The sequence below is a fragment of the Pseudoliparis swirei genome, chromosome 24, assembly GCF_029220125.1.
Source record: "Pseudoliparis swirei isolate HS2019 ecotype Mariana Trench chromosome 24, NWPU_hadal_v1, whole genome shotgun sequence".
In the NCBI taxonomy this organism is placed as follows: domain Eukaryota; kingdom Metazoa; phylum Chordata; class Actinopteri; order Perciformes; family Liparidae; genus Pseudoliparis; species Pseudoliparis swirei.
The window spans coordinates 16,822,151-16,839,841 of NC_079411.1; the positions used below are offsets into that span (position 1 = coordinate 16,822,151).

The 17,691-nt window shown below is 45.2% G+C and overlaps 1 protein-coding gene across 1 annotated transcript in view; it reads right to left on the minus strand.

The window, feature by feature from the left end:
• Window positions 1-17,691, minus strand: part of adgrl3.1 (adhesion G protein-coupled receptor L3.1) — a 123,754-nt gene that overhangs the window by 70,833 nt on the left and 35,230 nt on the right. The window contains exon 4 of the mRNA XM_056408932.1: window positions 13,926-14,139. Within this exon, the coding sequence (XP_056264907.1) occupies window positions 13,926-14,139 (214 nt within the window). The remainder of the gene's footprint in view (window positions 1-13,925; window positions 14,140-17,691) is intronic.

The window sequence follows — 17,691 nt, forward strand, 5'->3', positions numbered from 1 at the left end:
CTCGCAACACGTGACCGACGGATGCGACTGGCTGGCCCACAAAAGGTGAACCGGAGTGCAAACAAACCCAAACATTTAAGGTCCTCGCATAGGGCGCAAAACAGAACTAGAAAATGCATTTCCTGCTGAAAATGCGTTGGAATGCTAACATCTGAAAGCTTGAAGCTGAAATATTTTTTTAAATAGCTGAACACAGCTGAAAATAGCTGAACATATCTTAAAACAGGTGAAAATACCAAAAAGGGAAACTTCTTGCTGAAAGTTTTGAAGCACAAACACATTGACCTGAACTGCTGAACATCCTATGAGAGCTATACAAAAAGCTGAATTATAAAGTTATAGCTAACGATTTTATCAACATTTTAAAGGTAAATGGGGGCTGTAGCTAAACGTATGCCGACGTTGTAAGCTTTTAAAGTTGAAACAGTTTAAGCGGATTTGAAGCTTCGCTCCATAGGAACCCATTCATTATTTATTCCATAAAAATATTATCCATCCATTATCAATACCGCTTCATCCTCATTAGGGTCGTGGGGGCGCTGGAGCCGATCCCAGCTGACATTGGGCGAAGGCAGGGGACACCCTGGACAGGCCGCCAGTCCATCGAGGGCACACATAGAGACATACAACCATTCACTCTCACATTCACACCTCCGGGCAATTTAGAGATCAATTAACCTGACTGCATGTCTTTGGACTGTGGGAGGAAGCCGGAGAAGCCGGAGAACCCGGAGGGAACCCACGCTGCCACGGGGATGAAAATATTAATTATTTGATAATGTGGAAAGATAAAAAAATATCTGAAAATATACAGTAAAAGTTGAAGGTTATGTCAACATTTAAAAAAATAAATGATTTAATTAGCTGAAAGTATGAAGTCCATTGTGATCCCATTCAAATTAATAACCATAACATATTTATAATATGAACAGTTGAAGAGTTAGAAATATGAAAAGTCATAGCAATCATGAGCTGAAGGAGCTAAATATTTTAATATTTGAACAGTTTCTGTAGCTTAATATATAAAGGAGGAGAAAGGGTCCAAAATACATACGGAAGAAATAGAAGAAGAAGTTTCTTAAAGATTTGAAGAACAATAGTTGGACTGCTTTATTGCAACTAATAAATATCCTATCCAATATCCTGTAGTTATGTCAAAAAAAAGGTGGTGCCACGGGCGTGATGCGTACATATGTCCACACACACACAATTGTAGGAGGGGGAAAAAAACACAACAAAGTTTTCTTGGAAGGCTAATAAGAAAAAAAATAAGAAAAAAAGTCTCACCCCAAAAGAAGAAGGTAGAAAAAAATGAAACACATTTTCGAGAAAAAAAAGAAGAAGCGGGGGAAAAAGCAGATGTGTTTATTAAAAAAACTTTCGGTTGTTGCACTGGCTGTGGGTATGAGTGTGTGTTTGAAAGAGAGAGAGAGAGAAAGTAAAGTCTCTTTTCTCTGGGACTTTCACGGTTGAGTCATGACGCACCAAAGGTTATTGACTGCTATTTAAAATAGAGGGTATGGAGCAAAGATTCGACATAATCTCCCTCTCCTATCACTCCCACTCCCTCCATCTATTTCTGTCCGCGACACCCTTTATTTCTCCTCCCGTCACCCCGCACTCCTCTAAGCCGAGATAATAAAGCAATTTCTCCCACGGCCGTTGTCTGCATTCGAACCCGCCAAGGAATTATTCCTCTCCGTTCCTCCATCTTTGTCTCTCGTTCCAACTGTCTGTTTATCTGCCTTAAACCCACTTAGCTGCAGTTTTCTTTTTTCTTTTTTTCTCCCGAAGTCACACCCAGATATATGCGGTGGGCCTCTCATTGCTTGTTCCCTCCTCTCCCTACGTGTCCGTCCTCTCTCCTCTTTCCATCCCTCGGGGCGTCGTCTCCAGCCTCCCTCTGTTTCTCCCTCGTTCCCTCCATCCTCAGCAAAGCCTGTGCTGACGTCACCGCTCCGTCTGAGCCAGCAGTCTGAGTCAGATCCAGAAAAGACTCCCTCGTGTCCCCAGTACTTCCGTCTCTTTCTCTTTTCTCACTCCGACATGACCCCCCCCCCTCCCCCCACCCAAATCAGTTTTGACCCACGTCAAAAATAGATGCAGAACACAAACCACTTGAAAAAAATGTTTCTTCTTCACCACATTCTTTCAAACACAAATAGCTTTTTATTTTATTTATTGGTGTGTTTTTAAAATGTTTTAATTAGCATGACCACATCAAAACAAGGCAGTGGCCTAGATACCGCCTTCGCCTGTTGGCTTTCTTCCTCGCGACGCGCAACACGCGCGCCGACGCACAAACAAAGCCTGCTCGCTAACAAAAGCCCGTGCCGTGGCAAGGCGGCGAGATGGAGCGCTGTGCCGATGCCGCCGTTGTTATTGTCTCTGATGTATTTATATTCTTTGCCACTTTGTTTGGCAGACCTCCCTTCACTCCGTCTCGATCTCCATCTCCTCGCATAAACACGACCGACTCACTGACTGATGGCTTGATGAGGCTGCGTGTGTGTGTGTGTGTGTGTGTGTGTGTGTGTGTGTGTGCTGCGTGCACGCTTGTACTCAAGTGCAGATGTGTTGGAGAACTATATAATTACAGAGTGAGTGAGAGCTGGGAGCTAATCCTCGTGAGTTGAAAGAGGTGTCTGAGAGTGAGTGATGCACAAAGCCTCCGGAACCCACATACGAATTGCAGTCGGGTCGTTCCGCGCCGCCGCTTGAGTCATCCGCAGCACCGTGAGCATGCCCAACCAATACAGAAACTCTCTGGAATGCTGTCCGAGTGTCACACGTTAAACCGACAGTTCTGAAAGTATTCAAACATTCCCCATTCCACAAGCGCACAGACATTCTAGAACACCCATGCTCATTGTGTGTGCTGTCGCTCAACATACTTTTGTTTGGATAAGCACCGCTGTGCGTGTTTTAAAGACGCACTGAACTGTAATTGCCAGGCGGCAACCTCCGGTTCTGCTGAGCCAATAGCTAAGTGTCTAAAAACGTGCATTCTCTCTACTGGCCAGCAGGGGGCGACTCCTCCGGTCACAAAAAGATGTCAGATTGTATTGAAGTCTATGAGAAAAGGACTCTACTTCTCTCTCGATGTATTCCCTCAGCAAACATAGTAAACATGAGTTTTAATCTCAATCTCTAGTTCCAAGTCTTCTTCAATACAGGATGATCTTCAGTTCGTAAATGATGGTCCTTTTAGAGTCAAATAGACCATAAAGCAGGTTATGCTTTTGGGCGGGCTTACTGTGATTGACAGGTGGCTGAGATGTTTACAGCATCTCTAGACTCATCCACATTTCAAACATGGAAACTATAGTTTACCGGTTGCAAAAATATCCAAGATGGCGACGGTCAGATAGACAGCGTTCCACAAACCCATTGGGTGACGCAACATGACTATGTCCACCTCTTATGTGCACTCTGTAGTAATTACCACCTAACTTCCCGAAAGCCTCTCTTCCGGTTAGAGACTCATAACTATGGTGACCCATGCCTACCTCACGTGACAAACGACGGGTCTAAATTAAATTAAATATTTAGCGCCTCACAAAGTAGAATCTTACACTTTACATTAAAGAGCTGTTTGTCATTGTCTGTTATGAATGTTGTCGCTGCTACCGCTTTGCATTGTGGGATGTATATGCCAGCGTGGTTGCATTGGTTCTCTGACATTTCAACAGAAATAGTAGTAATAGAAATACTTTCCTACCAGGGTTCAGGACGGACTAACAAATGTCCTTTCTGATGCAACGCCAGTATGACAAACAAGATAAACATTGTAAAAAGATTCAGGGACATTCCATCAAAATTACTTTCAATCATAACTTTGACATTAATACATATTAAACACAGAACGAGGGGTTTGATATCTTGCTTGAGTACACTTTAAAATGTGGACCAACCGAGCTGCAACCGCTAAACTGTGACATTCATTAAACTGAGCTGCATGGAAATGCCAAGTTTGATGTGATGACAGTTGGACCGACCCTCATGTAACCGAGTGAATTCCCGTTGTGGGTGAAGACTGTGACGTGCAGTTGAAAGCTCTTAAAAAAGCTAGTCAAGGGACCTTGAGTTATGAATATCTTACCAAAAAACGAAATTCTTAAAACTTTCTTGAGTTCTCTTCTTAAGTAACTTCACTCACTTTTTTTGAGGCTGTAATCTAAAATAGTCTCCATCTCTCATTCCTCTCTGCCCTCCGACTATTATTATTTAGTTTTCTTACTTCTGGAACAGAAAACAGGAGTTCTGGTTTCACTTTGGCTCTCAAAGTTCTACTGAAAGCTGCTGAGTGATAACAGCAGTCTGAGCATTTAAGTCCTGAAAAAACATTAGTATTATTATGTCAACACACATAGCCCCATGTTGTGCAACGACTGTGTCAATGCATTAGCAATTTTCAGACTGCACTCTATTTACCATATTGTGCACTATATTTACCTCTAACTGTTTTATTGTAATGTCAGAACTCTGGGTGGGACATTTCAGCACTTCCCACGTCAAAAGACACAATTAGTGCTTATGCTATGTAAACAACTTTCTGCTAACAATCCCAAAACACAATGCATCACAGTTTCTGGAGGCCCTTAACACAGCGGCCATTTTGACATGTCATAGCAGGGTAAACACAGGTGGTACTGATAAAAGAAATGATGATGCATTCTATTTAGTGTGTCACAACTATTCCAGCGAGCCAGCCTGCATTGCACCAGGCCCATAATTAATGTAAAGGGTAAAGCCAGATGTAATTAATATTTAAATAGCTGCTTTGAAAAGGATATATTGTAGTCAGGCCGAGTCTGAAAATGGAAGCCACTGGGGAAGTACCTTAAACATTCATTTCTTCTCATGAAGTTTTGAAAAAAAGTCTGATTGTTTAGCAGTCTATGGGAAAGGGACTCTACTGCTCTCTTGATTTATTGATTTATTCCCTTAGTAAACATTGTCAACATACAGTAAGTGTTCAGTGTCAACCTCTAGTTTCAAGTCTTCTCCAAGACAGCAGAATGTTCATTTCATAAATTATGGTCCATTGAGAGTCAAATAGACCAAAAAGTAGTGGATACTTTAGGGCGGGACTACCTTGTGATTGACAGGTCGCTACCATGGAGTTTTGCATGTCTTCTTCTCATGTCACAGTGTGTTTTCACTTCTAGAATTCCTTTGTAACCAGTGTTGTAAAAGGTTTCGACGTCTTAATCAGCGTTTGGTTGAACTTAGCTCCGCCCTCGCATGTCACAGTATGATTACAGAACAGTGGTGTGACTTTATTGAGTGTCTTTCTTATAGGGAGTAGTAAATGTGGGCTATTGGGGATCGCAAAAATATATTCTCAATTTGTTTTGCTGTTGACAGTGACTGAAACCAGGATGAGGAAAAGGAAATGATGGTAGTTCAGTGGAGACTGAGATAAAATAGGCAGAAGATCAATGATTGATGTCAAAATATGAAGTTATTCAAATGCAAGGATCACATTTCTTTCTTCTTTTATCAAGGATGCATTTAGTTATTTTCTCTTCGCTGTACAGAATCTGTGATTGTGAGTGAATAGCAGTAAAAGCAGCATTTAGTTACACAAATTAAACACAACTTGACAAGAATGAACGCTCGCTAATACCGTAATTCATAATCAAATTATCCTTAAAGAATATTTCATATGAACATTTGTGAGGGTCCCGGGACAGAGGATGACTTGTGTACAGATTGTAAAGCCCTCAGAGGAACATTTGTGATTTGGGGCAATACTAAATAAATGCAATTGAATTGAAAGAAAAAGAAAGATATATTTAGTTTGAAATAAATTCTATTAATATCCACAAACTGGAAAAAATCAACCAATTGGTAAAAACATGAATTAGAATTCTGTAGATAACAAAGGGAAGAGGGTGAGATTATTTCACCGGGAGTTCAGGAAACCCATTTGACAGCAGAAAGAGCAAAGTTACTGTATCTCGCTATAGGATAGAAAGCTGTTAGGCTCACTCTCTCTCTCTCTCACACACACACACACACACACACACCACTTATGAGATTCCTCTGCTACTGCCCTCATCTCTGCTTTATTAGCTCCCTGATGTGGTTATAGAGACACACACACGTATAGTAGTGCTAGTCGGAGATGGACAATTTGAGTGATGGAAACGATGGAAGGATGCAGAGGAACAGGGATGTAGTAAGTAATTGAGGAGTGACGCAGGAGGTTGTGATGGATGTCGGTAAAAGAAAAGGGAGGAAGAGAGAGGTGCGTGTGTGTGTGTGCCTGTGTGTATATATGTACGTCTACCACAGGGTATAGCGCCAGCGCCACCAACACACTACGCATATAAAGAAAATGACAGATCCGTCTCTCTTGTTCTCTTTCTCCCACATGCCATCACACTTACACACAAACACCTACACACACACACACACACACACACACACACAAACACACTCCCCTGTGTTTCTGTCAGCTCTCCAGCAGCCTGTCAAACGAGCCACAGGTAAAATAATGTTGTTTTTCCCCACTGGGAAAAAAAGCTTTGAAATGTGTTACATTATTAATATTTTGGATGGAGGATGTCATTCTCATCCATTTATCTCCCATTCTGATTGAGCACGTCAAGTGTCATTGCACACACAGTATGCTGTGTGTAGAGTGACACTTGACGTATACTGTGTATACCATGAATACTGCATGTATTATATGTATGCTTGCATCACCCCCTCCCCCACCTTCTGATTCTGCCATCTTCATGCCAGGAGTATAATTACTTTCCGCATACTTTTTCTTTAAAATGTTGCTGAAGCAACGCTTGCAAAGTGTGCACTGCTGCAGAGCGGTACACGTCCATCAGGACATACTGCTTCATCAAACTATGATCTTTGACCCTCTTCCTCACACATCTGCAGTGCCGGGGATTGTGGTCCAGAATAGCAACAAAAGCATGTCGGGTGCGCATGCGTCAAAATACTGAACTAACTCTTTTTCCAGCTTACTAAGTAGCATGGTGCAACGGGTGACGTAACGCACACGTGATATGTGAAGCATGTTAATTCAGCCTTTAAAAAACAACCTATTTCATTGGTGATTGTGAATCACATTTACATTCTATCGGCAGACTTATCTTTTAGCTAACTGAACGAGGAAAAAAAGGGTATCTGTAATTCTATTTTATGTGGTTTAACGCACGCACGCACGCACGCACACACACACACACACACACATTATGGCCTCTTTTTTGCAAGCACGGCTCATGGCAGAGTAGTTTTCTGAGCTCCGCCATCCCTCCGCTCCTCCCCTCCCTTCCCCATCTCCTCTCCTCTTCCACCGGTAACCATGGCAACCTCCACGTCGTCCGATTCCAGGACATGCTCGGGGAGTCTTCCTCCCGATTCCACCCAGCAACATTCCTGCACCAACACCCCCCCCCCCCCCCACCACCCCATCCCCTGTGTGCTTTTCTCCCCTGCCTCTCCATCAGTATGTCGCGTCACTCTCTCCACGGTTCAACCAAAGACCTCCTACTTGCACAACAAATCCCCCTGAAAGCTAAACGACGAGTAGCGTGCTGGACACGCCGGCCCAGATGACAGAGCCACGCTGCACCGAGACACTGTCGTGCTGGATTTAGTCAAGCTCACCTCATGATGCACACATCGAACAAAGTGTATATGTGTGTGTGTGTGTGTGTGTGTGTGTGTAGGTGTGTGTGTCTGCAGGAGGGCTGTTACATGTGTCCCGGTTTAGTTCTGCGCGTCAATGTCAAAGTCACTGTCTACGTGTCTGAGGCGCTGATTCACATGGTAGTCTCTGGATGTGTCAGGCTTGTGTGTGTGTGTGTGTGTGTGTGTGTGTGCCTGTGTATGTGAGAAAGAGAGCGGAGCGTCTAGACCTTTCCTCAAATGGTTCTCGGGCACCCGCTCGGCTTAGGCGCTCGGCGAAGCATGTTAACTAAGGTTAGCAGAGCTGCGGCAGTGGGAGGAGACGGGTCAGACGCCGGGGCAGAGCGCCACAGCTGTCAGTCAGTGTGGAGGGGGAGAAGAAATTGTGTCGGGCGAGTGGGCGGATGGAGAAGGCAGCTATATGTAAGGTACAGTGATATTTTTTGAGATGATGAGGCTTAAAAGTAAAAAAGAAAAGAAAAGGAACCTTTGCGTGCGTTTGCTGTCACGTATCCGGAGGAAAGTTCCCGTGGTGTCTTTCGGGACCGACTGTGTGCCAGAATCTGTCCATCTTTAAGCGTGCCTGCACTTCTAAGTTCTCTCTAGATTCTAGATATATCCATCTATCTGTCTGTGTGTGTGTGTGTGTGTGTGGGCCCTAATTACCGCACTGTGCAAGGGTGACAGTTGGGCCCCCAGGGTGCCGCAGGGCATCTCCTGTAACCGTGGTGACTGTATGAGGGTGGCACACGCACACGCACGCACACACACACACAAACGCGGGCGCAAACATAGACACATTAAGTAGGACATTTCCAGATATGACCTCATTCAGCGGGGAAGCAGGGTAGTTAATGGAGAGAGGGGAGACGAAGAGTGAGCAGGCCGAGTCGGGAGCGATAATAACGAGACATAATTGTAAATATCCTGGTGAGTTCACCTCTGCAAGACATCACACTCACACACACACATACACACACATACACACACTCACACACACACAAAGCCTCGCTGCAAACCTCCAATTTAGTAGATGATATTGTTTTTGTGTTCTTGGAATCACTGGGCTGGAATAATTATAAGAAAAAAATTTAAGATTTGTGTATGGTTTATCTCGCTTGTTTCTCTATCTGTGTTTATGGAGACGGGTGAGAATCAAGTGTGTGTGTGTGTGTGGGGGGGGGGGGGGAGGGGGGGATGACGGGCAGGCATGCGATTGAAGAAAATATACCAAAAACTGTTTGACATAGTGCAATGGTTGCAGTGGCCAGCACTAGATCACATTCTATGATTCAAGTGGTTTTCTATAATTCAGAGTCAAAGGAAAAGAACTTCAGAGGTTTTCTTGACCGTCTCCCGCGCGAACAGGTTCAAAGGTGCTGGTGCACCCTTGCTCCCGCACGCCGGAGAAATGCATGCCTCTGCACGCACACACGTGTTCACGCGCTAGCACACTGGCCCGGGTGCTTTGAAGGCTGAGACTTGGTTCCAAAGAGACAGGCTGCCAGAAGAAGTTGACCGTGCTCGGGAGCGGATGAGAAACCCTCTCAATGTCTCCTCGAGTCCGTTCGTGAAGGCATGCGTGCATACTCATCGGTGCATGAGGGAGGGGGGGGGAGGGAGTGTTCAGGCTGGGGGATTTAATGATGTAACCAGCTGTGCATCTGGTCAGGACAATGCTAAGATATAGAAAACATGCTGTAACATGCGGAGGAAACGTGCTGCAGCCCCTTGAATTTAAAGGGGACATATTATGAAAATTCCACTTTTTTAGTGCTTCTATACGTTAATTTGGGTATCTGGCATGTCTCCCAACACAAAAACGCTGGAAAAAAACAACTCACGCGGCTTGTTGTGGTTCCTCTATGTCAGAAACGATATGCTTGAGTGCGTCCAAAGGGATCACCACCAACATCTACGTAGATTTTGAAGCACGCCCATGTAGGGAGTCTGGCTACATGGCCTTGGACCGCCCCCCACCACAACTTTGCAGGTAAAGTTTATTTGAAAGTTGTGTTCATATTACAGACATGAGTCATCAAATAAGTCATAAGTCATCAAATACAACGATTTAATAAGTAAACAAGGTTTAAACGCTAATTAATGGAGGTAAAAACGTTACCCCCCCTGCTTGGTCACTTACTGTTGTCAGATAACACTTTAGTTTACAGATGGAACTTTACTCATGTAGCATTTATATCTTTATGGCGTTCCCGTTACTTGCATTTACACAAACACTTTCACAAACAGTAACTTACATAAACACACTGTATTTGCTACATACTCATACATGCACAAACTATTCACGTACTCGAATCTCGAGCACCACTATGCTCTCAAAACCGCTAACAAGACTGTGAGACCTTAGCCAATGTACAAACAAACAAAAATATTGAAGTGACATTCAGAAACGTCCTGTTGAGCCCTAACTTCTCGAACTTGTTCGGGAGCCTCTTCTTGTTCAGGGTCTGTAACACCCAGACCCTCTGGGTAGTTCTGTGTTCACTGGCTGTTTCTGTTGTGTTGTCTGTCACTCACCTTGTCTCTCGTTTCAGACTCCTCCCTCCTTGTGTGCCGCCCTCCTGTGTGATTGCAGACCCCGCCCTCATTGTTTCCACCTGTGCCTCATTCCCCTGTGTATTTAGTCTGTGTCGACCTCTTGTCTGGGTCGGTTCGTCTCTAAACGTTGCCCAGTAAAAGACGTTTGCTTTTTCCTGAAATCTGACTTCCTCATTTCCGCAATTGAGTCCTACTCTCCGTGGCGCCCCGTCAAGTCGTGATAGGGTCTGACTCTGGTTCAAAATGATAGGATTGCACGACGCTATCTTCATCTGCAGTAGCCATATTTCTACAAAGGTAATGGCTGGCAGGGCAGGCAGCAGCTAGGCGAGCGCATCTCGTGGAGGAGGGAAGAGGGGGGAGGGGGGAGCTGGCTCATTAGCATTTAAAGGAACAGGCACTCAAAACAGGTTAATCTGTGGGGAGGTGTTTTTGACAGGGTAAAAAGGGTGCTGTTTGAAATGATTCTTGTGGTATTTTGACCAAAATATGTTACAAACATTTCATTAAGACCCCAAGGAACCATATCAACTTGTGGAAAAATGGCCATAATATGGGTCCTTTAAGCAGAAACCCTCACCTTTCCCCATTGAAGAAAAAGTGAATGCAGGGGGGAGGGGTGACAAGAAAGGGGCTGATGAAAACGAGAAACAGATGGTGAGGGGGAAAAGTGACGGAGATGATGAGAAGCAATTTGAGGAATGAGTAGAGCGGAGAAAAAAAATGTAGGTAGCCTATGAAGAGAATGACAGATAGGAGAATAATATGGAAGATGCTGTTAGGCACTTCTAAAAGCTAGGGAGATAGCAACTCCCTGCCCTTGTCTTTCTTGTCAACGTGGCTTCCCTTTGCGTTGGGGGACTTCTTCAATGGAGGGGAAGGAAAGGGAGAGGGAAAGATGGAGCAGGAGAGAGAAAGGAAGGGGCGTGTGCAAACAGGGTGACATGGTGGCCGAGGTGGCAAAGAGGTGTCCGGGGGGGGGCTTTGTGTCCACTGTCACATCGTTCATAGCGCCTGACTCCTGCAGCCGTGTACCCGTGTGCATGCGTGAGATGAACTCGCACATGAACTCGCTGAAACAGCAAAGCGCTCAAGTATCGGTGAAGGGCAAAGGAGCGCATTGTGAAGCATCTCTGTGGAAGACGCCAAGTCACTTATGTCAGCGGGCCACTATAACTGGTATTTACTTATTCTTAGTATTCGACTGTACATTTGTCCTAAGTCGGTCGAGGTGGCGCTATCAGATGTAACCGCCGCGTGAGAGCAGTGCAGAGCGGCGGCCACGAGCTAGCAAGCGCTGAAACTGAGCTGAAAGCAGAGCATGCTAACGCGCGCACAAGGAAGCCGCGGGCTGGCCAAGCGATGCTCACAAAGCAAGGAGAAGCTTGGAGAACAACAAACACAGAGTTCCCCGCTCACATAGAAACTATAAAACATTGGTGTGGCTGCTATATGCTCTGAATGTTGAATGAAGCTGCTTAAAATAATGCAGATAAATCCTTAATAACATCCAAGTGAGCTGCAACATACATTAATAAAAAATAATGCTCAGTAGCCATTTTGGAATTGAGGCGTCTCAGTTCAAAACACGATCAAAAAACGAGTGATTCAATGAACAAGGGACAGCATATCGCTAAAACAGATTAAGCGCAACTTTCATGGCCGCGGCTTCATTTCCCCTTCAAACCAGTGTATCCCAATGGGGAGATAATCTGGGAAATGCAGCGTTATCAGGTCCTCTCTAGGTTGCCGGAGAAGCCTTGTGAGACCCTCTGGAGATATGAGGCTTTGATATCAAGACCAATTATGTCGTAGTGGGCGTGCAAACGCATACACGCACACACACACTCACACACATACCTCCCCACACACACACACACACACACTCCCTGGCCTTGGAGAGTGGTGGGGAGGAAAACAAAGGGAGAATGTGATACTGAGGAAACACTGGGCAGGCGGAACATGCTCTGATTTTATCAGCCAGTTGAGCCAGTGCAGACATAGAGGGAATGAGGAAGGGAAAAGCAGACGGGCCCGAAACAGATGGGCCCGAAGCAGAATGACCAAGAGGGAGTATGGTGGGGGGAGAGCGAAAAGAAATTGCACGCACATTTCCAATACAGCCAATACAAGCACATGGTCAAAGATGTCACCGAGTGCGTCCACGTAACACGGATGAGCTTCGCAGTATCGTACACACAGAGACGGGCAACATACACACACACAAATAAATATAAATAACGTGTGATAAACAGTTGTTTCCGGTCTGAGTCACCTTCACGGAGGATCCCCTCAAGATTAAGTCTGGCCTCTGGCTCTGCTAATTGGAGCTTAAAGTCTGCTGTCGTCCCTGGGCAGTGTATGCTGCGTGTGGCACACGCAGTGAGTGTCTGTGTGTGTGTGTGTGTGTGTGTGTGTGTGGCGCATGTGTATAAATTATTGATGGCAAGGGCCGCAGGAGAACGGTGGCCACACAAGCTGCAGCTGCCGGAGCGAGCGGAGAGAGGAGTCCGCGCCAGGCCAGAGCAATCGCAAACGGATCGCTGGCTGACGCGAGAGCAATATCGAGATAGGAATAAAGGAGATGGGGAAATAATTGGACAGCAGGAGAAGAGCACTCAAAGTCGGGTGACGTGTGAAAAACAGAGATACTAATGGTTGTGCGAGTGGATTATTTATATCCAGACTCATTAGACAGAGCATTGCTTTCCCCTCATCGCTACTTTTCCTCCGTTATTATTTTCAGCGGGCGCTTGTCGTCGTCATACCCGCGCCGCGTGGGCCGCAGGTATGATGCGGGCGGGGTGAGGAGACCACGGCGGTGTAAAAGACCAATGCAACTAACGTTAAAGTCATTTCACCCAATGCTGTCGACCAAGCCTTTTTTTTAAGGTGTGAATAATTAAATACGTCATAATGATTAGTTTCACATGTAAATTCTCCTAGTTTGAAAGGCCGTATCACATTGAAAGGTTGTTCTTCTCACTGTTGTTTTATTTAATTGACCATCTTGGTCATTATATTCACATTAGTGGTGACTAATTGATCAAAAATATCTAACATCAAAATATTTTGTTAAATCATACAGTAATCATCCCTCAAATTTATCTCAATATCCATATTGAGCTCTTTGGTGTTTGGTCTCTTCCTTCATTGTGGACATCAGAACTTGGCATGTGTTGTAACCCCTGTTCAACGAGACACTGCTGGTTCTCTGGAGCCCTCTCTCCGCTCCTAATGGCGCCGCCAGGAGAGGAGGCTATCGCGCGGGCCAGCTGTAGAGGAAGTGCTACTTGAGTACCTCCCATTGTGCGATAAGGTTTCCACAGCTGTATGGTCGCTGTGCCGAAACCACGGTAACACGCCGCTTTTCACGGAATTTCCAACACCTTCCTCCTCTTTTATTTCTCCACGCCCTCGTTACGCGATACGTCTGACAGCCGTGTGTCCTTTCTATGCTGTCGTTGGCTGTCAACTTCAGCGTTACTCAGGCGAAGTTGACACTTTACCGGGATGCGTGGCGAACACACTGTCGACACCCTGCACACACACACACACACACACACACACTCGCACTCACACACAGTGAGAAAGACTTTGCCTCCTTTCTTTCGACTTGAGGTGGTCCACTCTAGTCTGTGAAAGTATCAGACATGATGCAGCGCTCACACACACGCACACACACTCACACACACACACACACTGACCTGAGAGACATGATCTTGTAGGCGTCGGGCAGGTAGCAGCGGGTGTTCTCCATCTGGGCGGGGTCGGAGTCGCAGATCTTGTCGTCGGTGCGTCCGTAGTTGGCGCTCTCGATCATGATGACGTCGGTGCCCGGGCAGCGCAGCTCGATGGGGTAGGACTCGCAGGACAGCTCCCTCCGCACCACCGCCATGGGGATGGGGGCTCGGCCGAGGGCTGCACACACAAAAAAGGAGGATAGTTTCATGGAGCCCGTCTCGAGCCATCCCGCGGGAAGAAAAAAAGTACACGCACTACTGAAATATGTGCTTCAGAGGACTAAATTGTACAAGCACATATTGTGTTCCACTAAGACTGCATTTGTACCCTTGTCATATAGACTAATTATCCGCACTATATGAAAACAATAGCACCACAGTCGAATATTCATAAGGGCACGTCCACTGTCACGAGTGAGGCGACTTGGTAATTAATGTTTTGCAGTGAGCAGTTTTAGACATCGCTCCAGATACAGAGTAAATTGCCTGGCAATTCTCAACAGGCATTTAGTGCGGCCGAGATTAATCCAAAGATGGCAATGCATCGTTGTTCTCAGAAGTTCCAAATTTGATGCAAAGATCCACTCCTACTGTCCTGAAGCAGAGTTAACGTGTCATTAATTCCAATGAGATCGGAGCTTCTGATCTGCCACAGAATTTCTTGATCTTTTTCTCCGTGCTGTTGCTTCTCTCCCTTTGCTTGTTTGAGGATGAAGGCTCTCGGATGATGAAACATCTGCAAGACCGAACAGCAATCAAGCTTCCATTGACTCATCAAGTGGAGATGTCTTATGACCTGAATGTTTGCCGATGTTCGCGAAAGGGAAACGGCGGCATGCGTCTCCCCCGTGGTGCATGGAGGCCTGTGCTCTGAAAAGTCCCAAGGCAATAAACACTGCAATCAACAAAAATGCAACTATAGATAATAATATAAAAGAAATGCTTGAAAAGAAAATGCCTCTGGGATGCTTCACCTTTTTGACTTGTCAAAAGTGCAGGTGACGCACATTTTGTTTCAGGATGGCTCAGTTTCAACATGTGTCTCGGTTAGCCAGGACACATCCTGGACCCTGAAGCCCTGAATGCAGTCTTTTCTTCTTTTTCTTAAAATATCAATGACACCTGTGCTTCTCCTGCTGTGACAAGTCAACTGTCAGCTGTGAAAAAGGTTCCATCTTGGCCGTAATGTGATATTGATCTCATGTCGAGTGTGTGCTGAATGTGGTAAATATCAGATCTAATATTTTCTTAAATATTGAATCGGGTCAAATTGACCCGAAGGCAACAAGAGGGTTAAGAACATGAACAACTACAAAATGGGAAAACGAATGTTGGAACTGTAACTAAGAAATGGGAACTGTTTCTCTACGCTCTGTGGGAGTGCTCCAAAGTGATGCCCAGAGGGGCGGCTCAAACAACCTTCATCAGAACCCCCACATTTCTGTTTACTGGGAGGCACATCGTTTGTGCCACCAGGCCTCACCAGAGCAGACATCATGCTGTCATTAGCAGGTTTGATGGTGGCAGCGAGGCTTATTCCGCGGAACTGGACGAGCCAACACACGCCCACGCTCATAGAACTCACAACAGAGACAGCTGCATTTTAAAATATGATTGCCAGGGTCAAGAACATTCCAAATAAAACTGACCAAGCATGAAACAATCTGATGGATTATTTTACAACCTAGACGGTTGGAGTACTTGTGCGTGGGATTGTATTAAACAAACTTCACCAAACTTCAGACTAACCATGTTTGGTCGCCACACCGCATCCACGTCGTTTGATGAAACCCGAAGGTTTTATAACTACGGTCTTTTGATTGTTCCAACCAGCATTCTAAAGTGATCTAATTAAGAACAAAGAAACACGTACGGTAATAATAATAAACATTTTGGACAGATACAATACAGGATTGAGGTTTCATACCTAGCCCCACCTTTTAGTAAACAACAAATATTTTAAGTGCAATAGGTCGTCCGCTCCGACTAAGCCTGTGCTCGGGCCCTGATAATAATAACAATAACCAATAGACATCCTCAATATATACAATATGGTTAAAATCATTCATCACTTCCTTTTTTTGGCCTGAACAAGTCCTTCAAGGACTTGTTTGCGTTGCTTAGCCATGAGCAGTGGTCCCCAAACTAAGGCCCGCCTTCACATTTGGCCCGGCCCCCTGAACAATACCAGAGATGCATTCTGATTTTTTTTCTTCCATTTTCAGTCTGGCCACGCAAATCCTAGACTAGCCCCTGTCAAATAGAACGGAATAATGGCGACTTAGTTCGGTTTCTTAGCCTGCTTGCTTTGTGGTTTTCACAGGGAAGTTGATGAGAGAGAGCTGCAAACAGCGGTGTCTACAAGCCTACTGGAACCTATGAAAGGATTATAAGGAAGGAACACAAGAACTTTGAGAGACTGCTCATATGAGTCATTTGAGTCAGAGATTCTGCTAAACTTTTACCTGTTAAGATTGTGTACGGCATAACTGAAAGTTAATGTTCAATAAACTTTTTTTCTGTGAAGAACCCAGAGAGGGTTATCTGGTTATTATTTATTTCACAAATAGTGTTATTTATTTCCTGACTTTTTTTTCTGTGAAGATGTTTACATTTAGGCACCCCTGCGATCGTCACACTTTTTCTGTTACAAACTGACCCCGGCCCCCATCAGAGAAGGGAAAAGTTATTTGGCCCTCACAGGAAAAAGTTTGGGGACCCCTGGCCATGAGCCTTGAAGACGCTGGAGACATCTTAACGCTGGTTGGCCAAGACTCGACACATTTTCGAAAGTTGATTTCGAACGGCGAATTTCGCCGAAAAGGTAATGCTAGAGTCATTTTATTCCTTTCCTAACACATCCTATGCATCTACATTCTATTATCTGCTCTTATCCTGCAAGCAGTTAGTGTCTGAGTAGTTAAAGCCTGATATCACATATGCTTCTATGCGAAACAATTCATGTATATATATAAAATAAATATATTATATATAAATGTGTCTCTTTTGCGCGGCTTCATCCTTTTTAATTGTGTGTTTATGAACATGCTGTTGATGGTCTCGGCTGGATGTTCCCAGGGCTTTTGGTTGCTGTGGTGAAGCCTGGAAGTTGTTGTTGTCCTGAGAGCAGTGAGTCCCGGGAGCGCCAGCTCGTCATCCCTTGATAGATAGACAGGTTATCAGCCGAGGTGCTCACTGGTGTCGCTCGCCTTTGTCATCCCCGAGCCCGGCTGCTGTTTTATTGTTTCGTTTCATCTTCGCCTCATATTGTCTCATGCCCCCCCCCCTCCCCCACCCAAGGACCATGATCGAGAATTTAAGCTATACCTGGCGCAATATACATTGATATGCATTGTCCCCGTAGAATATATTCAGTCTGTCGTTTGTGGCTGTTTGGGACTGCTTGTCACTTTCCTTTTTATTAAAGAATTCATCCTGTCAAGGCCTTTCCAAATAATTTCTCAAAACCACACGCAGACAACGCGCACAACACACACACACGCTCGTGCACAAACACACACACACACACAGGTGCGCGCACGGTGAGCGGACGACCACTCCGCAATCAGGCCCTCCAAACATCCCTGAAAAGTGAGGCACGGCACCACCTCCCCTTGCTCTCCCTGTCACGATAACCATAGCAACCCTGTCCTCCCTCCCCCGTGGCTCCCTCATTGGCTCGAAAAGCGTCATGGTTACACGAATGCGGCAAAGAATCTGAATGAGCTAG